A 24,880-nucleotide genomic window follows, 5' to 3' on the forward strand; every position below is an offset into this window, starting at 1 on the left:
AACATCTAAGAAATTACACTCTATTTGATCAACATCCTCAAATTCCTACACCTTCCCTCTTCACATCATATTTTTTTCATCACCTGCTTTTCCCTCTCTCACATCATCAGTCACTGCAATATACATCAAGATCAGCAATTTAATGACAACACAGAGAAGCCAATTTCATAAAATGACCAACAAAATATGAGCTGGATCTGTTTTATCTAAAACAGTATTAAAAGCTGCATTTATTTAAGTCTCAGAGTTTTTTCCTCTTTGTCTTACAAAGAATTTCCTCTCCTCTACTTTTGATAATTTTAGATAATTTTCATTGCTTGGAAATTTAAGTATTTTGAACTCAATCTTGTCCTATTCCCCCTAACAAAGAGTCAGCCTCTGACTGACCAATGATAAATTTAGCACATCATCCTTCTTAGTACTAAATCAAAAAGCTTTAAACACACTCATAAATAAACTGAAATTCTCTTAAGAAATCCCTCTTCCAGACCATCTTACTACAAACTTACAAGCTATGACATTTAAAGCCTGGTTTACCCATAAACAGCAAATGTGGAGCTTGCTGTGATGATGATCCTGTCGTTTCCCTCAGTGAAACGAAGTTGGTAAAGCAGATTCTGAGGTGCCCTTTCCAAAATGCCTTGGCATCAATTACAGCCATCACATTCTGCACTTCCCATTTCTTCTGAGCAAAACTACCACATTTGACCTACTCTTCTGAAGTCCCCACAGTGATAAATTACTAAACTTCATTCTCTTTCTCATAGTCCCAGAGAAGGCAGCTATTAAAAATGCCACTTCTAGCTACAGAGAACATTCGCAGTCTAAAGATTCTACTTTTTTTTAATCAAGATGCTCTTTATCTCCTTTGGCCAGCTGCCCAAAAATCAGAACAAAACTCCAACCCTTACTATGATCTGCCTCTGTGACTGAGGAATTGAAAACACTTCAACAAAAAAAGTTACTTGAAATATTAAGAAACTGAACTTGCTTGCAGATTTAGTTATTCTCAAATGCAGAGAAAAGCCTATGGCACAGTGTTTATCACAGCCTGCAGTAAAGCTGTTCTTCATTACTTGTCAATGCACTGAGTTTTGTGGGTAAAACACCATAGAAAATTATTAAATCAGTAAAATTTATGGAATTTCAAAAAAGTTCCATTGAACATTTGGCAAGAAAATATTATCATATGCAGGATGAGCAATATTTAAGCAAAAATGCAGCATGAGGCTGAAACCAACTTCAGCAGCCAATGTCTGGATCTGCAACACGAACAGTGTAAATGTACACAGGTAAGAAACAAGTAAATAAGGCACCTGAAATAAAGAGTGGTCTTTGATCCAAACCCTGTGCCTGACCTACCTCATCTGTTCTCATTAAAAGAGGAAAACTAAACATGCAAGAACTTGCAAGTGCAAAATTAATGTTTAAAACCCCAAGGGGATTTGGAATTTGTGACACCTGACCACAGGGCACACAGCAGGTTACATTCTGAGAGCTCCAGGCTGCAAGGGCTCTCTGACCTCTGGAAGAACATTGTGAGAAAATTTATCATCCAATGCAAGAAGAGAATTCAGAAAACATCTCCATTTCTAATTATTCTTAAAATTTCTTACAGAGCTGACAACTTTCACCACCCTGTTCCAGATGTTTGTTCCAACCCTCCCTCTGTTTCCAGCTCAGCAGGTCTTCCCATGAGCCCACCTATACTATTTCTCCATTATTCTAACCCAGGCAACTTCCCCTCCTTTTCTCCCCTCACTTTCTATACAGTCAACCCCCTCCTACAAAAGCCAACCTCAGTATTAAGTTTTGCTTTCTCATCATAATGTCATTATGGATGTGACCACCTCCAGCTGTTCACATAAGCTCTGTTTATTGTGTTGGTGTCAACTTCAATTTTTCTTTGTTCATCTTTAGACAAGAAAGAGAGGTGAAGTGTGGTTTATACAGGAGATTGCACCTGCAGCTGCACCTGATGAGAGATTGGTTTGGGTATAAGCAGGGTATCATCACTTGTTTTCCGAGTGACAATGAAGAAAAGTCCACAGAAACAGTGCTTTTGACAGGCAGGCAGTGAATCTATCCAAAATTTTCTATTAGTACTTCATAAAATTTTTAATTCTTCTTTCATGTCAAATAAAATGGGAAAAATAGCAAGTTCTAAAACATATTGCATTGAAATTGCAGATACTACTATGGTAATATTGAATATAAAACACCAGACAAGCTGAATGAATTGAATTTATCCAAACCCAAGGGGTAGTAGAGTTTTTTCCACCTCTGGCTCTAAAGAATAGCTTTAGTAAAACATTTTCTTAGTGTTCTGAATTACAGCCCTCTCTAGGGCACGACAGCCTGTTCCTTTCTTGACGGAACAATTCACAAAAGAAGAGAGGAAGAGGACTGGTGAGCAGAAATTGTGTGGAATATTCAACTATTTCTATAACCCAAGGGAAGGTAGGCAATGCTGAACTGGTCAGGGAAGGAAAGTTGAAAGCATTTAGACCCAGAAAGGCTCAAAAATTGCCAGCTTTCATCTAGATCCAGATCATAATCAAATTTTGCCAGACAGGTACCAACTGCCAAAAATCATCTCTCCCTTGTTTTTGCAGAATGGCTCTATTTTTATAATCCACTTTATCTCAAAGAAAACTACAATTCTTGGCCAGGAAGGCAAGAAAAAACACTTTGCTGACCAGGCAAAGGTTGATGTGGCTCATGGCTCCAATTTGAGCAGGCTTCAGGAAATGTGAGTGGCTTTCTGGCACTCATATCACAAATGTCAATTATAAAAAATAATGCATTATTTTGATAAAAATCAGATTTGGAAGTGAAAGAGCTTTGTTTACTTTTTATCTTCTCTTCTACCGTCTTGAAAGTTATTAGGGAAACAAGAGATAGAAGCATAAGACTTGACATGTTTAACACTGAGGGAGAACTCAGGGCCATGAAATTTACAATCACAGTACTGAATTCCAAGTTAGGACAGTGTGGAAGTAGAACATCTAAACTGGGCTATATATTTGTGCCTAAGATCTCATTCCTATATTCACATTTATTCAATAAAAAGGAATCTAAATTTCAGTTGTATTCTATAGATTCAACATCCACACTAACTTCAGCAGCACCCAAAATTATTTAAAAATTAAACAACAGAAAAATCCCACTTGTTCTGTTTAAGGGCTTAAAACTTAGAATAGATGTAAGGCTTATGAGTAAAAAGAGTTAGAGCTTGAAGTATCAACAATATAAAGTTTATCCCTATTAGCAGCACACTTTCAAATAGAAGAGTAAAGCCTGAGAACTGAATAGGAAAAAATCCAATTAAGGCCTGTATCTCATCTTAATACACTGCTGACTAAATCAGAAAAGATACATTAAGACAGTGTGTTAAATTAAATTAGCTCTACATACTGTATTTTAACACTTCCTACCATTTACTGATAGTGCAGGAACAGAGCAGTTTTATGAGAGTCCTTAAATCTCTCCAGCTTCTGCAGCTGAATCTCCAGAGTTACAGCTCACATTCAGGATGCTGAGGGAAATTCTCCTGAACAAACAAGTCTCAAAACAAATAAAGAAGTCAGCCAAATCCCTTATAAATTATAAACCAGCCCTGTCTGCCAAGCAACTGGCCGGCAAGCACTGGGTGTCTTTAACAGCTTAAACCAAGGTTTTAAAAAACTCACAATATGCTTTCAAAGTTTTCATGACCCAGCTAAAAGAGTTGTCCATTTCAACTTTTCATTTGGGTCAGACAGATCTCTAAAGCTTAAGTCCATTTGGAATATGGAGTGAAATGCCAGCGTGTTTCTTCCATCACTGACAAGAACTAGACTACACCACATAATCTCAGCTTCCAAGCATGACAAGCAGTGCAGAATTCCCTAGGTTAAAACTGATACTGTGTTTGCTGAGAGATTATGACATCTGGTTAAATTTCTCACTGCAGCTTCTGCATTAAGACACAGAATTGTTTAATATCTCTAAACGCACTGCAGTGTTACTCAAAAAGTAACAGATTCAGCCTCCAAACTGACATTTGCACACCAGTATCACCACAGCAATGCAGAGAGAAGCAGGGTAACTCATCCTTTCATGCAGATACACCCTAGAACAACCAAGGAGTTTAGACACGGCTCAGCACAACTACCCAGCACTGAACAGCAGAAAAGAGTATCTGAACATAATATTACACTGTGAGATCCTATTCAGCTTGAGGGTATAAGCAAGCTTTATGATGAGGTCATAAAGCAATTTTTACACTGAATTTATGAGCTCATTGTAACAGTCATTTCCAGAAGCCAGTGACCGGTTTATTAGGAGAGAGCCTGCAGCAAAATTGGAAACGGAGATTGCAGAGAAGCTTGACTGCAATATCCAAGACTGAAGCACAAAAATTGTAAGGCAAACAAGTAGGGAGGGAAGGTTTAAGTATGAGGCTTATAAATATCTGAACAAGGACATTTCAGAATCAGCAATATGAGAAACATTGATTTACATTCACTTTCATTTGCAGATATTCACTTTTATTTGAAGATGAGCTTATGCACAGCATGCAGGATTGAAAAATAACCACTACTCCTGAATATTCACATCAGACACCTATTGTTAAATCATGAATAAAGTGACAGCAGAGTGTTTTCACCACACATACAAATTGTTTAAGATCCATCTTGCTTCTTAACTTAAAAACTCCCACTTGCTTCTTACATTAGTCCTTGTCAAACCACTCTAATTGGAACAACTATAAACCAAATGTAACCCAGCACTCATCCCAAACTGCACCGTGAGGGACAAACCAACAGCCCACAAAATTGTTCTGCTGCCACAGGGAGAAACCCAAGGATCTTTTAACGAGGTTCTAGGGAACTCAAAAAGGTTCATAAATACCAAATATTTTGAGACTCAGTATCAAAGGGAACCTGGGACCATCTCTTGTGTGAAGATCCCAGCTTGTTCCATTTCAGACAGTGAAGTCTGAGCAAAAGCATTTGACAATAAACATAATTCATGTACTCAAAGACACTCAGCCTAAAACAGAGAGAGTCAAATCCAAAACCACAGCAAATTTCTCAAAACTCAGCCAAGAAAACTGGACCACAGCACATTCTAATTGTATCTCTAAATGCTTAATTGACTGGATTGTTTACAGTAACTCCCTGATGCTATGGTTTGGAACTTATCTCGCTTTCATTTTAAGCTACTGGTGGTTCTTACACTGCTTCCTACTAAAGAGCAGTGCCAAAACAGAGAGAAGTCACAAGCAGAAATAACGTGTGTTACAGAGAAAGAGTGAATGTACAAAGCTGGATAAACTTTGTTATCACAGAATGACCACCAGTCAGAGGTAATGCAGTCAGCTGAACAGGCAAATGCATCTCCTCAGTTACAACAGGTAATTTTTTCTGGTCATTTGCCCACTACCCTCTATGTCTCTCCATGTACACAGAGACTTATGTGGATAGTCCAGTGAATCAAAAAACTTTCCTAAGACAGCTCTAAACAGTTTTGAGCTCCATAGGCATTTTTAATCCAAGCAGATCAAATTACTGGTTTATAGTAGTTTATAGTAGTATTCCTGGGACAAACTCCAGGCACACTACAGATTCTGTACAGCAGTCATACACAGCAGGCTCAGGACACAGAAACATCTACTCAGCAAAGAACCCTTTGATGCTGTTGGAATGTGAATGGAATACACATTCTCTGCTCAACATAGTTTTGATCATCTGAATGGTTCTTCCATCACAAAATACCAATTAAATCAAAATTCATCCCATAAACCTGGCAACAGGATCCAGCATGTGCCTTCCCATCACACTGTTTTGCTACACACTGTTAAAAACCAAGTTTCTGCTTCACAGCCCTCCAACATCATTGTAATATTATCACACAGATCATTGGGAACCTGCAAGTTCTTGGTTGCCAGGACAACTGATTGACAAGTAAAAAGTGCACCAAAATGCTTTTTTCTTCATGTATTTGGTGCAAAATTCTGCATTTCCAGATTTTTAATCCTATGTTGAAGTAACACTCCCCTTGCTGCCTTGACTCAGAGGTGTCTACAGGTCAGACACTCTACACAAAGTTCTGAACTTGAAAATTAATGCTGGACATTTTATTCACTTAAATAGCAAATTATTTCCTCAGTCATACTGATTTATAAACAATTAGGAAACACACTGCTATGTCATGAAATACAAAGGCTTTAGTAATTTTTTAACACCTTTCCTATGCTGCAATCATGTTTTCTGTGCTGCAGAATCAACTGATGACGAATTAGCAGTGCTAATGGTCCAAAAGAAACACACTTACAAATTAACATTTTCACCTGTTTCTTGCTCAGATAGAATTGTGAATATTCTCACTGTGAAGGAAGCAAATTCACAGGCAAAGCAAGTCACTGAGAAAAGCAGAGCCTGTGTTTGCTTCCCAGCCAAACACATGCGAGGCCAAATATTGCACTGTACAACACTTGCTCTAATTCCTGATGGGATGAGCTGATGCAGAACACGGATCCGTGGAGGGAATGTATCAAATACTGCACACAACACAACATTCACCAAAGCCTGGGAAGAGACCAATGAAGTGCTGCAGTCCATATTTTTACAAAATATTTTTACATATTTTTTCTTATTTTCATCTTAAATTATATCTTCTTCAAATCTGGCTATTATGAAGCTAAACTAATTTCATACTCAAAACAACTTTACACCTTCAACAGGTAAGATCTGCCACAAAAAAGCAAAGAGAAGCTTTGTCCAGGGCAGACTCTTGGTAAGCAAAGTGCAGCTTCCACCTACACAACTGTTCTTCCACCCTGCTACTTTTATTTACTTTTCCTTTGACTCTCTCAACTATTCTGTTTTATTACTTTATGCACACCACTAAAAAAAACCTCACTGCAAGAAAGCCAAGAGTTCATAGAGAAGCACCTTCCTACAGAGTAAATAGCATGAGAAAGCACCATGAGGTGAGCTGAGAGCTCCCCCACTACACCACAGTGATAACCAACTCTGCACTTTCCATTGTTAGCCTGATCTTTCTTCATCTTCTTTGTTTGTTGGCTCTAATATAACAATGCAAACACAGAACATCAAGCTGTGCTAAAGGAAACCAAAGGGAAATATTTATGAGAGAAGGAAACCTTTGTTTTTTAATCACACAACAAACCATAGCACAGTACAGAGAAAAACCACAGGATTTACTTATTCTGATGTCGTTCCCTTACCTTGACGTGACTGAAATCACCAACTTTGCTGCTTTCTTGGGGATTAAGAGGTTTGGTCTCCACTCTTGGTTTGACAACCTGCCGGAAAGGACTGGAGAGTGGGAGTCCACTGACACTGATTCCATCTGGAACAGAGAATAAACTGAATTACTTTGCTTATCTAATGCTATCCTTTGTTCCAATTAATTTACATCTGTATTATCAAAGGGAGAGAAAAGACACAAAAAATAATAGTAACCTTTTATACAAAAAGACAAAACAAAAGACAAAGATTATTTGGCTGTTTCTCCCAGGACACCAAAAAAATGGAACTTGACCACACCAAAAATTCGGTGAAGATCACAGGGAAGGATGGCAACTGCATTTGAAATATCACAACAGAGATGTCAGAGTTAATAATGTAAAATTAATTTTAACATTTACAATATTAAAATAAAGATAAAAGTTTGTGGATTTCCATGACAGTGACCCTATCAGCTCCTTAGGATCTTTAATTTCTGGTATGAGGATTTCTTTTTCAAGCATATATTGTGGAAAATGACAGAAAATAGAGATGGCACATTTTGTACAGCTTCTGATATAAAAATAAATAAAATAGTTCTCATTTATAAAGGAGGTAAAATGGAAACTTAAGATTTCCATTGTAAGAGTCAACAAAAAAGCTTAAGAAATACCCTGATAGGAATCCCCAGTTTGGTGTTTACTCCCAGTCTGGGTACCAGGCACATAGGATGGCAGCAAGATACAACAGAACAACTTAATAGTGTCTGTTACTGCCAAAAAGCTGTAACTTTAAGGTAAATAAATGCACCACAGCATATTTGGGGTTCTCAGCCCAACCAAGGCTACATTCTCAGCACAAACTTAAAATGTGTGAAAATTACTGCTGAATCAAAAAAAGAAGAACAAGAAAATTAAAATAATTAAGCTTTAACATACAGTAAAAATATATTCAGTATTTGTTATTATTTAGATTTACATCCAAAGAAGAGCAGGACTTTGTTCCTTGATGCTGTGCAGAGAAACTGCAATCCACAAACAACAATTAAATACAAGCAAGATCTCATGTACAGCAGCAGACACATACAGCTGAACGCATGGGAAACACCAAAGTGTTACACAAAACCCAAACATATTTCCTAAATTGCTCCTATGAAATCTGGACATGTTGAAGATATGTTCCTCAAAAGAAGAAACCATAAGAATGAGATGGAACATGAAAGGGGTATTGCTTCATTAAACTTCACAGGTGTCCAAATGAGAAAACAAAGGGAAAATTCCCACATTCCCTTACTGGCAACTCCCTTCACTAACTACTTCTAAAATGCACCTTAGCACTGAATAAATATCCTCTTGTATCAGTTCCTGGGGGAGAGCAGGACAGGCAGGTGAGAGTACCCTGCCCGTGGCAATGCAGCAGGCCCATGAATGAGACAAAACACAGGAATAAATACAGAACTACATTTGACCACAGGCTTTGAAAGCCACTCTTTCAAAATGAAAATTAGACGTTTTAATTGAGGAAAAATATTCTTCTCCAACTGATAAATGATTTTCACTAGTTCTATATTTAGAACAAAAACTGACACTGACTGGTGCATAAAATTACAAATTAAAACATGAAAAGAGCCAAGTATGAAAATCTGCATGGTATTAATCAGATTTTCCATGTTTTATATGGCATGAGCTTTCTTTTCTTTGAGAGAGGAATAGATAATACCTAAAACAACATCACAGACATACAACTAATGCCTTTCTTAATTATTTTATTCTTTAAAACCCCATTTCATTTTTGTTTTCTGTGGTGGGGGGGAAGAAAAGACAATAGTTTAAAACTTTTCTCTGGGAAGAAGAGATTTTTTTAATCTCTAAATTGTATCTGAAAACTGAGGTTTTCTAGGAAAGGAGACATCAGGATGAAAGGGAAGTCCAAGGTAACTTGTAGTGGTTGAACTTTCTGTCTCAAGTCTGTGTCACTCTCACAGAGCCAGTGCCAGGCATTTTGTTATGCTGCAAATGACTCAGCCCTTCACAGCCTGGACTGCTCAAGTCAACTTCTCTTCCAGAGGACAAAAAAAAAAAAGTCACGTTCTGCTGCAAACAATTTATTTTTTTAATTATTTTGGTTTTTCTATTCTTTGACCAGGCAGCAATGGTGGAAAGACCTTGCCCAGCTTCTCTGCAATACATTAGTCACAAGAGGGGAAATCCTGCTAAAAACCCTGGTAGGCTGCAGAACTTAATGATGGCAGGAGAAAACTGAGCATCAATGAAGCAGTTCTCCAGAAGTTTTACATTACTGATACTTATCTTTTTTGATATTTCCTATGTTTTATTTTCTCTCATGAAGTTTAAAGAGATGAAGATGCTAAATCCTCCATAGTTTTGTCAATCCCTACTGTCAAACAGCCTGAGCAGCCTTGTACTATAAAAAGAATAATTGTCTTTCTACTTTGTCCAGAAATTTTCCTAATTTCAACAATCCACATTGAATATTTCCATGGTAACAGCATATGACCAACACTTTTTCCATGGTAACTGCAAAAACACAGCTTGCCTTTCTAACATCCCAGTCACTGCTGTCACAACAGAGCAAAATCTCTTACCAGCATTTCCTCTCTCCTCTCAAATGTTAAGTAAATTGTCAATTTAGCTTCATTAGCCACTTTCCCAGCAACACTGCACAGAAGAATCCCACACAATTTCTTATTTGAATGAGGTAAAGTGCATTCAGGGAGTTAAACCCGTAGATTTACAACATGGTAACTGAGCACTGAAGGAAGAGGTGGCATGGGACAGCTCCTGTCCTGTGCTGTGCAAGGATCACTGGCCTGATCCAGGGGACAAAAATGGATACACTTTCCAACAGGTATATCACAGCTATGGAGGTCTCAAACTCCACAGCAAGGAAACATTTATAAACTGTCCCACTGACAGTAGGACATCAGAGAGGTTTGGATTCTGAGGCAGTGCCCAGGCAAATCGATGTCACACGGGATGGAAACACTGGAAGATTTTAGCCTGAAGTGCTCCTTCTTTCCAGAAGAATTTCATACAATCCAACAGCAGTGCAGATCTGCTTCCTGCAGCTTCCTGAACAGTAGCACAGGGACCCCAAGAGGGGCAGGAGGAGGAGGAATCCCAGAATCATTTAGGTTGGAAAAGGCCTCAGAGATCATTGAGTCCAACCTACAACAGAACACCACCACATCAACCAGACAAGACCACGGAGTGCCACGTTCAGTCTTTCCAGAAACACCTCCAGGGATGGTGACTCCACCACGTTCCTGAGCAGCCCATTCCAGGGAGGGCAGGAGGGTCTGCTGGCCCAGAGCAGGGATCCCCCTCGCAGCCCAGAGATGTTTCCTGGGGGATTGTGCCCCTCTGCTCTGCTCTGGTGAGGTCCCACCTGGAGTGCTGCATCCAGCTCTGGGGCTCCCAACATCAGAAGGACGTGGAGCTGCTGGACCAAGTCCAGAGGAGGCATCAAAGATGATCCAAGGGCTGGGACACCTCTGCTCTGGAAACAGGCTGGGAGAGCTGAGGCTGTGCAGCCTGGAGAAGAGAAGGCTCTGCAGAAAACTTAGAGCCCCTTGCAGTGCCTAAAAGGGGTCCAAGAGAGCTGGAGAGGGAGTTTTTGCAAGGCTGTGGAGTGACAGGACAAGGAGGGGTGGCATCAAACTGACAGGGAGAAATTCTTTACCCAGAGGGTGGTAAGGCCCTGGCACAGGTTGCCCAGAGAATCTGTGGATGCCCCATCCCTGGAAATGTTCAAGGTCAGGTTGGACAGGGCTCGGAGCAACCTGAGATAGTGGAAGGTGTCCCTGCCCATGGCAGAGGGTTGGAATGAGATGAGCTTTAAGGTCCCCTCCTATCCAAACCATTCTATGATGCTGTGTCATAGAATCCTAGAGGTTTTGGAAAGTACACAGCTTGATCATAACATATGAAAGCTAAATGCCACCTCAACCCATTTGTTTATTTTGTCAATCCTTCCCTGATTGAAATTTCAAAACAAAACCCTCTTGGTATGCAACATCTCATAAGAACACTGTAATAGCTTTAAAGTACTTTAAACATGTGGAAAAATAGAAAAAAAACAACTCGAGACAGGAGACAGACTCTGCTTGCTGAACTTGAATGCCTTTTTTTTCCTTAGAAAAATAACTGTATTCTTATGAAGTGGTCAGAATTCTAGAAACTTGCTGTGTGCAGCAACAAAGAGTAGAATAACACCAGAATACAGTTTGAGGCAATATAATCCCCTTCACCCTTCACACTTCAGGTGGGCACTGAGATGCAGCTCCTTCCCTCTCACAAGAACATGCTCAAGACTGTCAAAGGAGGGACCCCAGGTAGCAGCACTCCAGGCAAAGTTCCTGGGAATGCATCAGCTCTCTGGCTCCCAGGAGCAGGGCACAGATGACATGTACCAGACTTGAGCACTTCTTTGAAACCCCACTACCTTTGAAGACAATAATTAACAATAACAAATGCACTGTAAGAAAGGATTTATGTCCTGAGGTTGCTGAACTGAACTAAAATTGGGAGATAAATTTACAATAAGGGTGAATGCAATGAAAGAGAACAAACGAAGTGTAAAGAAATTCATAATAAACACTAGAGATTATTTATGCAGATTACATTAGATGCTAAAATAAAATCCTCAGCAAAGGAACAGCATAACAGGATGGCAGGTTTATTAGCCTGTATGTGCCAATAACCAATTTATTGTTATTTGCCTCATGTCTGTCTTAGAGATTTACATTGTAAAGATTTGGGGTCTGAAACACCAGTCCCTCTGTGTATTTGTCTGGTGGCTGGTACAACTGGTATAGGCTGAAGTACTATGGCACTTATATACTGTTAAAAAAATCCCACCCTATATTAGTCAAATCACGAGACAAGATTATTTATCTATCTTAAAGGCAGTTGGAAGATTATCCTCTGTAATTATCTTCTGTAGTTACTGAAGCTGGAATTCAATAATAATTCTGTATGAGAAGTTCTCAAAAAGTTAAGAATATTTTTTGAAGTTACACAGTGATGAATTTATGGAGGACACAGAAGCATTTGTATTTTAAAAAAATTGAACAGAAGGAAAAAACTCATTTACTCATTTTAACAGTACAAGCAACCTGACATCTTCAAACTACAGAGACAAAAAAAACTTTTTAGAAATGAAGTCACTTCAAAAGAATACTCGGAATGATTAAGTGTTTCAAAGGCTACCAAGCAGAGTAACATGGAAATGATAATACTCTGAGGAGTATTATCTCTGAGGACATCTCTGAGGACCCCATCATCAGTGATACCATTATCCTAATAAAGTCCTCCAGGCTACTTTCTTGAAAGACCTGTCAAGTGCACATTTAAATTCCAAACCAAGTTTCATTCCAACAAAAAAAAAAAAAAAAAGCTTTGTCATGCTTTTATACACTATGTAAGTGCAGGGACATTTTGAAGTAGATAAAATCTGGCCATTTCAGCAGAAAAACAACAAAGTGAGTATGAAATATACACTGGTCTTGCAAAACAATGTTAAAAAATATTCAAGATTAGTGCTTCTAGAAATATGCTATTATTTCTCTGCAACCTTTCCCCCCCCCCAGAGAAGGGAAGGAGAGACTTAAGGCATAGATTTGCTTCTCTCTCAACATGTAATTAATTAGTTCCTTTGATGAGTTTATGAATTTAAATATTCTCACACTTGTCTTTAGGTTCCCTATACAGGGAATAAATGAACATTAACATTCTACATAATGAAGTACTCCTTGTAAATTAATTCATTAACTTTGCAAAACACTGTCCCCACGTAACAGGAGCTTTTTTAAAATCCTCAAACAAGTCACCGTGTACCTTATAGTCCAGAAAGAGCAGCTATTGTTCTTACCCCATTCAGTGTCAGGGGAAGGCTGAATTTCAGAAATTACAGTGTAATAGCTGGAAAGGGGAATTCATTATGCTCATAATGTGAGTATCCTGTTGACCTTTTTAGTCACCTTAACAGGTGACAGAGACCTCACTGCTTCAGCTCCTTACAGCTGGCTGTACTGGGCAGATTGAGGGCTTCCCCCTGCCTCACTCAGTGTAGCTACCCCAGAATAAAATTAAATACCCACACTGACCTTCCTGGCCAGAGAGCCAAGGACGTGCACAGAAGGAACCCTGCACCATCCAGCTGAGGATCAAGAGATCCAAAATTTTGCTAGAATTTGCAGCAAACACATGTTCTGCATGGATCTCCCAAATCCTGGTCAACTGACTTTAAGACATGGAATCACAGAATTGTTAAGGTTGGAAAAAACCTCCAAGATCATCATGTCCAACTCTCAACCCAGCACCACCTTCATGTTCACCACTAAACCATGTCCCCAAGTGCCACATCCATACATTTTTTTGGAACACTTTTCAGGGAGTGATTCCACCACCACTCTGGGCAGTCTGTTCCAATGTTTTCCAAACATTTCAGTGAAGAAATGTTTCCTAATATCCAATCTAAACATCCCCTGGTGCAACTTGAGCCCATTTCTTCTCATCTTGTCTTTTGTTGCACAGGAGAAAACACCCAATAAAATACCAAAATTCAGCATAAATAAATGGGAAAAAAAATCCTAAACTTATACATGTGGTAAGAGGCTCTCAGCATATCATTTCTGTTGAGAAGCAAGATCATGGAGCTATGGTTCAGATATTCATGAATCTCCCAAATCAATGCTCAGCAACAGTCAAAAAAGCAAATGATAAATGGTGCATTACCCCATGATTATAAGGAAAGTAATATAAACCAAAATAAAGAGCACCATTAGGTCATAGATCACCTTTCAAAGAGTGTGTACGGCCTCCCTCAAACATACAGAACTGAGAGTTCAAAGAGGCAAGGTTGGCATGTGCAACAGTTTCCATAACAGGGACAAGTAAGCCAGGTAGAAGTCTCCAGTCTGCTGTGACAGTACCCTGGGGAAATGCATAAAATCACTGCAGGAACCATCTTTGGAAGATGTCCTGTTACGTCTCTCATGCAATACAAAAACCTGTACACACAAGGACACCAGTAAGTGCAAAGCTGCTAAAAATTAATTTGGCTGTGACTCTTCTTGCCACGGCACATTGTAAAGTGCTGACAGGAAGAATGAAGAATTTTAGGAAAGAGAAACCCACTAAAGATGACTAACAGTGCCTAAAACCAGAGAAACCATATTCAGCCCTGGAAGCTCCTGGGCTAACAACAGTTGGAGGCCAAAAGCCTAGAGGAAAACAGAAGTATGTGCACAATTTTTCCTGTATTGTCCCACTGAAATCTGCTCTCAGCCACTGTCACAGTTAGGATATTGGACTGGATGGTCACTGATCTGATCCTGTACAGCCACTCGTGGTTTTGCTTCCTTTAACCTAGAAACACACCCAACATTTTTCTCTGTGAGACAGCACAGCATCAACACACATCAGCCAATTCTGATTGATAACTTGGTTTACTTTCCAACTGGATGAACGTGTATCATCAGAAACATCAGTAATTTATTCCTTCTGCACCATGTCCTATTACAAACAGCACAAAAGGGAACAATTCCAGCAGCAAATGAAAAGACATGAAAGTAAAAATTGCCCTACCAAAGACATTACTTTTAAGACAAAAGTATTTTGATCATCACTGTAAATGTGGTTGGTCTTCAAAAGAAAAAGGTACCACAGCTACCCTATGATTAAAAGCCATGTCATAGTTGCCATTGATTTTTCTAGCTCTTTACTCTTCTTCCCATCAGGCTCCTACCTGACTCTTTGGAAAGTACAGCATTTGTGAAGTTAAAAGCAATACATAAAAAATAAAGTAGCAACTAAATAGTCAATATACTTAGCATCTCTAATAACACTTTCAAAGGACACAGAGTACACAGCACCCACAGATACCAAAGTTCCAACAAAGCACTAATGGATCCTACTCCTTTATCATCACTGAATGAGGAAAGGCTGAATTGCTTCCAGGCTCCAGTTACACAATTTTCCAGAGAAGCAGGAAGCAGAAATGGTAAGGTAAAAATGTTTTTCAAAGATTTTGTTCATCTGTGGTCCCATAAGAGTTGGATAAAGGTAAACAACAGAGGCTGAAATCCAAATCCCAAATCCCACAACTGTTCAGTATCCATACCAAGAAGTATGTTATCTTTATCTCCTACAGAATATTTTGGATTTATGTTATTTCGTCTGAAAAGCTCCTAGACAAGTGCAGCTTCAGAGCTTTTTGGACACTGGGAAAATGAAAGAAATGTTATATATATGTTTGTTTATGTATCTATATATACATATCTATAGTCTACATAATTTCACTTGCTATCAAGGGCATTTCTCAAAGTCTCAATTCCCAGGCACCTGTGTTTTCACAATATCAGGGTGTGCTCTTCCTTCACTATCAGCATTTTCAGCAAGTTCTAAATTGAACCTTAGTATAGCAACACTGTAGGGTTTGTGCAGTTAAGTCCGAAAATATTTTTAAAGTACCTTTATATTTTATATTAGGGAGGTTTCAAAACCAAAATCTTTCAATCATTACTAACAATTACTATAATTTTTGTCTACATGCATTTGCAAGGTAACTCGCAGAAATCATTCCTATTCAACCTGAATAAGCTCTGCATGTAATTTTGTTGTATTTTTTTCTATACTGAAAGACTACTTATAATGGTAATGCATCCCTGCAAGTGAGTACTGGGGAAAAATTCAAATAACAGAGAGTTTTTAATACAGGAATATATCGTTTTGTCAAGTTAATTTAATCAGTGTAAACATAGCAGACAAACGAAAAAATTACTGAGTAATTACTCCAGCAAGACTGTGTGTTTATCATAAAAAAGGAATCCTTATTACAAGTTACCTGGTACTTGTAATTCCAAATAATTCTCATAGAAGCAAACACTGCAGCTTCCTTTTATTCAAAATAAGTTTAAGCAGAAGAGACTTTCTCTGCAGTACAAATATTAGGGGGATTATGCCTTAAATTTCAGTCTGTCACTTTAGGCAAAACTGCACTCAGCAATCTTTCAGAATTCTGCAGTCCTGGATAATTAAATAATCAACTCAATGCTATTTTTCTTTAAACCCCACTAATGCTTGTGAATTATTTTTCTTTACCTTCATAAGGTAAGGATACAAAGAGATACCTCAGAAACACTGTCAAAAAATATTTTAACAGATACCATGGCAAGGTCTCATGATGGGGAAGTTGGGTGAGACTCTCATGCCCACAGCTGTCTCAAAAATTCACCCTTCAATCTGTAGAGCTCAGCCAAGGGTTGTCTTTGCTTTACAAGACACAAATATTCAAACACGCAGCCACATCACAAATCAGTTTAACACAAATGGCACAGCAGTTAGAAAAGTGTTTCCAGCAGCACATACAACCCTCCTAAACAAGGAGAAATGAAAAACTCACCATCACTGAGATCCTGAAGAAGGTTTTCTTGGCATGAAAAGTCCAGCTTCACTTTAATGTTTACAGTAAATGTTGCAATCTTTCCAGGTTTTAGAGGAAACTGGCAGAGGGTGTCTTCTAGATTCCAACTCAAGAAATCTCCATACAGCTTCTCTGTATCAAAGTAAGTAAATATTTCATGAGCATAAGCCCTGCATTAAGGAAATTTCAGTTTTGAACTACTGTAGAGAGGATGAACCAATTTGTCATGTCCTGTTTAATATCTAAAATATTCAGAATTAAGGTATTAAAAAATAATGTAATGTAACACTAGAAGGATAGAGAAGTTACTGGATACTGACACTGACCTGGAATCATACAGATCACAAAGTTCAAAATACGAATTTAAGTGAAGAAGACCACTACCAGAAGAAAAAAAAATTGCACAATAGGCAGCATTAAATATAAACTTTAAATATAGCCTGCAGGGGTTCTAAAAGTTCATGTAGTTTTGAATCTTACACAGCTCAGCTCAGGAGGTGTCACATGAATGCAAAGCACTTTTCATCAAAATACACCAAACTTAATCAGTTGGAATTCTGAAACAGCTGTAACATCATTATTCAGTTATTTATTGAGTAATGGAGAAGGCAATGAAGACTACTGGCTTTCATCTTTTTATAAAGTCCTTCCTTAAAGCTGAGAAGCAGCTTTTTACTAGAGCCAAACATTAAGGATGCTGCCAGACAGGATTATTCTGTGACAGAAGAAAATTTGTTTAATATATTATTTATCATTGGTTCATATGAGATAGGGGATCTGTAAGTCCTCCCTCATAAGCCTAACATGCCAGAAAATAAAACAAGAGAAAAAAAAAAAACCCAGAATTTACTGTTCATCTATACTGGGTCTTCAGTTCTGGCCAGGGTCAACCCACCCCATCCCTAAATTGATTCATATATGCAACCATACCATGCAAAGTACTACAAGAAAGTCTATTGATACATAAAATAAAAGTGACTGTTTGACTGGGAGAGTCCTAAAAATACATCAATCTATTACAGCAATGTATGTTATCTCCAAAGTATATTGGAGAATTCTTCTAAAAGCTCATTTAAACACTATTTGAGCACAGCTTTGCATAACAGGGACCACTGAAAGTCACACAGTTCATCTCTACATCCTCCCAGGCTACTTGGGAAGAGCAAGGTAATTAAAATCCGCTGGGATTTCAGCACCTTTCCAAAACCATCATCTAAGATCCACATGTGAGGGGACAGGGCAGGCAGACTGCCTCTACAACTAAACCTGGAATAAAGGATCTTTCAAAAACAGCAATCAGAATTCCAGATTATGTCCAAGTCATGTTGATTTGCACAGAAACTTTTGGTTTCCTTTTCTAGGGAAGGAGAAAACCAAGAGAATGTTTTTTCCATTAACTTCTACCTAAACAATAACAGCTTTGCCTGAAATATATTCTTCTCACAGACCACCAGGTGTTGTGTTGTCTTTCCCCATCAAATCAATAGTACAGATTTCTTCATAAACACAAAGATGAGGTAAAAATAAAAAATCCTCCCAATAATTGTTTCCTTAAAGTCACCTCCACCTCATCCAATGATTTAGCTGGAACCATATCACCATTCTGATTATTTTCTTCTACTTTCAAGAAAAAAAGTATGGCAATCTCTATCCCCTTTTCCTAACAAGTGAAAATCCAATATGCTAAAGGAATGTTTTCCCTCAGTGTAAACAAAGAAGGACTTATCCCAAGCAGTGGAGCACCAAACTGTTTCCAAAACATGTTTTCATTAAGTATGAGATTTATTTGAAGACATTACAAGTGAAAAGACTTTTGAAGTGAGAACAGCCCTTGCAGATATTTTCTAATTAACACTAGTAATTACAATACAAGATCTAAATGCTTGAGCTAAAAGTTACGCTGTAGAGAGACACCTAATTTATATTTATCTGACACTGTTTATAGTTTAACAATGTTGACCCTGTTCAGTAATCACTGTTACAGTGGATTATACTCTGGCTTCAGACCTTTCAGTTCAGTGGAAGGCTAATCTGGGGCAAGCCTGCATTCAGGTCTTTCTCGAGTCCAAAATCTGCGTTTAGCAAACATCTGAAGTTAAAAGCAACTGCTATCAGGAGTTGTAAATAGCAACCTGTTTCATCATTTTACTGAATACTAAATCACTAAAATCCTAACAAATATCATGTAAAAGCTTACCCAGAAACCAACTTTGGGTTATCCCAGGCCAATCTAACTTTTAACAGATTTTAAGGTCTGCCAAAGAAAAAATCCATTCTGACATTTTGCATAGAGAAACTTGATAGAAAACTCTTCTGAGATCACAAGAACCTCAGTTCTTTTCAATCTTAAATCCCCTGGTAAAACTGGCTTTTTGCTATAGTTTATTTTATAAACTCAAAATAACTATCAGTTCTAAATGCACAGGCATTGGCATTCATACATTTTGACTTCTCCTAGACCTGGTAGATAGAAATGAACCTGCAGGACTCGTTACGTTCTCTACAATGTCATAACACACTAAGAAGAAAAAAAAGTTATTGCACAGAAGTAACTGTGCTCAGAGAGATGAGAATATGTGAGAGGAACGACTCTGCAGACACCAAAGGTCAGTGGAGAAGGAGGGGCAGGAGATGCTCCAGGTGCCAGAGCGGAGGTTCCCCTGCACTCCAGGGAGAACCCAGGGGAAGGACTCCTCTCCCTGAACAGCAGCAGGAATGTGTGATGAACTGACCATAACCCCCATCTCCACCTCCCAGTGGCACTGTGCAAGGAGATGGAAAATCTGGGAAAGAGGGGTGGAGGGGGGAGGTGTTTTTAAGATATATTTTATTTCTTATTATCCCATCCAATTTTGTTAGCAATAGAATTCAATTAATATCCCCAAGTTGAGTCTGTTGTGTCTGTGACAGTAATCAGTAAGTGATTTCTCCTGGGCTTTAACTCATGAGACTTTCATTATATTTTTGCCCCCTGGCCATTTGTGGAGGGGAGTGACAGAGCAGCTTTGATGGGTGTCTGGCATCCAGCCAGGGTCAATCCACCACAAAAACCCAACTCCAATTTGAAAGAATTTACAAAGTTTTCTTTAGCTAAAAAAAAGGTAAATAGATCTAGTCCTGGGTATTCACAGTTCTTCCTGAACCTCAGAGTAGATTTTTCATTTGTGGTCTGGCAGATGTGTTCAAAGGCCATGGGAAGAATACAGCTGGACAGCTGAACCTGTTTCTCTATGTTTAAATTCCAGAGGTCAGTCACTTCTAGGAAAGATCAATGAGGATTTGCTTCATCATCCAGGTTCATTCAGTTTGTGTAGCTGGGCTCACCACTTGTGCTAAGATTGCCTGATGGGTTCTTCTCAAGCCTCAAGTTCAAAAACAGTGGATTTTGAGTGGATCAAATAGCTGGTTTATCAAAGCCTTTGGACTGCACTCCCTCAACTGAGATATAACAAGCTTCTAACAAGAGCTGACTGCAGCCAAAGGGTGGGAAGGCATCCAGCTCTGCACAGGTCATCTTTCCAAAAAAAGGATTAAACTGTCTGACCTGGTGAGGGACAGTGTAAGGTGACACAGAGTTGGCCCTGACAGTATGGACATGTGATGTCCAACCTACAGATGCCACAGCCTGGCTCAGGGGTGCAGTGAGACACTAAAAGCCATGACAGACGTGTCTATTGTGGCAGCATGACAAGTCCCTCTTGCTGAGCTGCCTCAGGATCTGTTCCACAACACACGGCTGCCGAAGGACTCGAAAACCCTGTGATGCCCTTTATGAACTGCACAGGGGGGGTTCAAGTTCTTACTTATCTAAGGGCCAGAGTGGAAAACCCAAAGAGCTGCACCTGAGAGTGACAGAGGAGAGGAAGTAAGGGAAGGCAAGTGTGAAAGTCTTACCTCCAGAAGTTCTCATTAACATGACACCACTCAAAACAATGCCAGAGAAGTTGGCTTCCTCAAGGAAAGTGACTGGCTATAAATGCTAACATAACAAGGGAGGGGGGTCAGGTCACTGCACTGCAACAGCAAATCCCATCCAGTAATTCCAACAGCAATAAAAAAGATAATGTTTGCCATTTACAACACTCATCTTTGTGCTAAAAGCTGTGGCTCCAGACACAGAAAGTAGGGAAATGGGTCAGGCAGGCAGCAGCTGCAAGAGATTCACAAGCAACTGCCAAGACAAAAAGAACCAAAGGAAATCAGGTGAAACAAAGGTTGACTGAAAGCTCTGTGTATTTGGCTGAAATGGGACAACAGCTTCTCACAGGCTCCTGAGCTGACAGGCAAGCTGTGGTCAGGCAGATGAAGGTGACCACCAGCTTTCAAGGAGACCTTGAGCAGTTTGAACAGGCACATTTCAGTGAGGAATAGTACAGAACAACCAGAGACAACTTCTTAATACACTATGGATAGTTCATAAGCACCTGCATATCCTCTCACCTTGATGCGTAACACCAAGAGTTTGTGATGCTGTTAGAGATGGTTTAATGTCATGCCTTCATGAGTTCCATGCATGTATTCAGAGCTGCTGACATTACAAAACTTTAGTTCCCTGTTGACCACCACAAGCCCATGTCACTGTACCATCACTCCATCCCTATGCATTTGTTTAAATTTATGGTCGTAACTAAAATGGAAGAGAGCCATAACTAAAATGGAAGAGACTTAAAATGAAAAAAAGCAAAGGTCCATCCCCAACACAAGAAAGACATGCTGGACCTGTTGACATGAAAGACCTGTTAGAAAAAGTCCAGAGGAGGCCACTAAGTTGATCACAGCACCTCTGCTACGAAGACAGGCTGAGAGAGTTGGGGTTGCTCATCCTGGCGAAAAGAAGGCCCTGGGTAGATCTTAGAGCCCCATCCAGTGCCTAAAGGGGCTCCAAGAGAGCTGGAGAGGGACTTTGGACAGGGCATGTAGTGACAGAACAAAGGGGAACGGCTTCAAACTGACAGAGGGCAGGATTAGCTTAGGTATCAGGAAGAAATTCTTTACTGTGAGGCCCTGGCACAGGGTGTCCAGAGAGGTTGTGGACTCCCCATCGCTTGAACTGTTCAAGACCCGGCTGGATGGAGCTCTGAGCAATCTGGAATAGTGGAAGGTATCCCTGCCCGTGGCAGGAGAATTGGAACTCCGAGGTCTTTAAGGTCCCTTCCCACCCAAACCATTCAGTGATTGATTCTATGACACTTTGCAACACCTCCATGCAATCACATTTGAAATAACATAATTACTGCATGCTTAATGTAGACCATTAGCTCCTCTTGCATGGGCAGCCTTTTCCAGTGCTTTACATTGTTTCCACAGCACAGTCATGTAAAAAGTCACACTTATTTAAGTTGTGTTTTTTTCATCCAGTAACAGCTCATCTCAAGCACACAGTTCCAAATACAGGGGTGCATTTCACTTCTGTGAGATGGTGCAAGAAACTGAACATTCTGCCTGACAGGACCCTGGATCACCTTAAGTTCTGCTTTCAAAAGAAGGTTAAGATGATTTCCAGAGGTCTCTGCCCACACAGACATTTCTGATTGCATGATTCTGATGGCACAGTTCTCACACTGTCAGAACAAATATCATTCAGTGCCTCTCAAAACTCATTCCTTTTTTTTCTGAGATGGGGATTTAAGTTGCATTTTTTGAGCATGCATGCTTATAGCTTACTCATCAGAAATCTTCCTTTTTCTGATAGACAGTTATCATGCCTAATAACATCTGAAACACTGTCAGCTACACAAAGGGACTTCGTTGTAAGCATCTTCTATAGAGAAAGAAAATACAGGATGAACTACAATTAAAAGTTTTACTGAACTTAGAGGCGAGTCTATCAACTCTTTTCCTTTTCCCCCACTGTTTTTAACAGAAGTTATCATGGAGAGATGGTGGTTTTAAAGCTGACATAAGTCTCTCTTTCAACACTGTGAACCCATTAACTGTGTAATGTTACATACAAGAATTCTGATTTACATGTGATTCACAGGCCCGTATATTCAACCATTTAATACATTTCATTCCATCAATGTTTCCATTTCACCTGAATGCTGTATTTGGCCTCTCCATTTCATACATACAGCCCCTGGCCCAGGAGGAGCATGTTGGAATTTCTGAAATACGAAGAGTAAGTCATCATATGTTTCAACTCCTAAAATTATTCCAGGTAACAAGTCTCAGACCAAAAATCTATTTTGAGATGATTGGCAACTCCTATTCTCTGATGTTGTGGAAAGGGGGGGATACTCTCTTATAAAAAAATTCTGAGCTTGAATACTGCAATGAACAGAAATCACAACGTATCACACTGCATTTTAATGCTCTGACACTGACAGAATAAAACCCGCAATAAAGTAAGGTATTTCTACTGTCAGTAAAGATTATGCTGCTTGTCACCTGCAGTTCTTCTGCTAAGATCATTTTCATAACAATGCCTCAGAGGACAAACCAAAAAAAAAAAAAAATCACAAAACAAAAGCAGGATTCATCTATCAGATAACTTTTTAATACTAACATGGCCAGAGTACTTCAAGAGAATTAAGTGTACACAGGGGATGTGCTGTATTTCTTCCAGAGCTTCAATTATTCTTTTAACTCACAATAGCTTATTTTATTTATTGCTTTGTCTTTTAAAGTCTTCTCTCCATTTTTTTTCCTACTGCTCACTAAGTAGATAGAAACAGGTTTATTTAATTCCACTCCCTCAAGTAGGACAACATTACTGCTAATAGTAATTTATTTAATGAACTAATCAGCATATTTAGACATAAGGAGAAAATAATTTAGACCCAAGATTCTTCCTCTTTACAAGTAATTGCCTCAGGATTTTTTCCCAAGTAACACTGAAATTAGATCTAGATTTCCAAAAAGCAGGTGACCCTTAACACACAGATGATTCTACAATTCCTTTCATCTCTCTACACTTTTACATTCATTCCTATATTCCTACAATAAAATCAAACTGAATTATTTCAGCTCTGTAACAGGGACTATGATATTTATTCTAAACTGACCTAAAAGAAGTATAACACAAATAATCTCCCTTTTAACAGAGAAGAAGTCAGCATGATTATTTCCAAATATAAATCAGCATACACACCCTTGGTGACTGTTTTTGCTGTCACCTCCAGTTTCTCCAACGGTTCTGTTCCAATATTTTCTAATTTAATGATGAGCTGCTGGGTCTCTCCATTGTACAGCTGGACAGACACGTTAGTGGAGATTTCATCCCCTGAAGAAGGCTGAAGTGTATGAGCAGACCTACAAAATGTGACAAACAAAGTATTATGATGAAAATGTTAAAAGCCTGTCCAGGTTACTGTATTCACTGTTCTTGGAAGACTCAGAAACTTCTGCTGAAGATACCAGATACCATTTTCCATTCCTATTTTTTAGACCCATTGAGGACAAAAATTAATAATTTATGCATAAGACAACTCAGATTTCAAACAATACAAAATATATATTCTAACTCTGAAAGCTTGTTAAACTACTTGTAAAAACTGTAAGAAAGGGAAAAGGTGAAAGAAAATCAAGAGCAGGTCATTACAATGAGCAGGTTTAGTGGACAGTGCAGGGCATAAACCTCAGGGCAGTGGATCCTGGGAAAAATTCCCTGTGTGAAAGGTGAAACAAGGACTAGAAATGAACTCTTTGGAGCATGAATGAGGGAAGGAGGTTGCAGAACAAGACAGATGGGCAGAGGTTCCATTCCTGACTGTATTTTCTGTGCTAATGCAGAGTGGTCAGAAAGCATCAAGGATACAAGGACAAAAGTTACTGAGATTAATGACCAATAATTCCACTTCTTTTTGCAGGTATTCCTGCCATCCTTCCCTTTGATCCTGTCTTTCCTTACCACACGACAAGCAGCCTCCACAAACAGGAGCAGATTTCAGTCTCTCAGAACAGATCTGTGGTGAGGACTTCAAACCAGTATTTTTTGATCATACAGAATGTACTGTCATGTACTGTTAGCATTTCAGGGTTCTGAAATTTGGGCATGTGGAGTGAAAGGGAAGAAGGAATTTCTTTTTTTCCCTTCATATTCTGAAAAAAGTATCATGGAATTGCATATTAAAAAGCAAAAAAAATCATGTTTTCAGTCACTGTATAAATGTACGTGTATTCATTAGTGATTCTTCCATGTATTTTTCTCTCTTTTTCTTTCTTCTGTAACAATTGATCTGAATCAACAAGGACAC

The 24,880-nt window shown here is 38.9% G+C and overlaps 1 protein-coding gene across 8 annotated transcripts in view; it reads right to left on the bottom strand.

Annotated features, from left to right (window-relative positions):
• Positions 1 to 24,880, bottom strand: part of TRAPPC9 (trafficking protein particle complex subunit 9) — a 460,315-nt gene that overhangs the window by 370,426 nt on the left and 65,009 nt on the right. For all 8 annotated transcript variants that reach the window (XM_048286362.1, XM_048286363.1, XM_048286366.1 and 5 more), the window contains 3 exons: positions 23,776 to 23,936; positions 16,665 to 16,817; positions 7,238 to 7,362 (listed from right to left, as the gene is read on the bottom strand). In XM_048286362.1, coding sequence (XP_048142319.1) covers positions 7,238 to 7,362; positions 16,665 to 16,817; positions 23,776 to 23,936 — 439 coding nt within the window. The remainder of the gene's footprint in view (positions 1 to 7,237; positions 7,363 to 16,664; positions 16,818 to 23,775; positions 23,937 to 24,880) is intronic.

This window comes from Corvus hawaiiensis, chromosome 26, assembly GCF_020740725.1.
Source record: "Corvus hawaiiensis isolate bCorHaw1 chromosome 26, bCorHaw1.pri.cur, whole genome shotgun sequence".
In the NCBI taxonomy this organism is placed as follows: domain Eukaryota; kingdom Metazoa; phylum Chordata; class Aves; order Passeriformes; family Corvidae; genus Corvus; species Corvus hawaiiensis.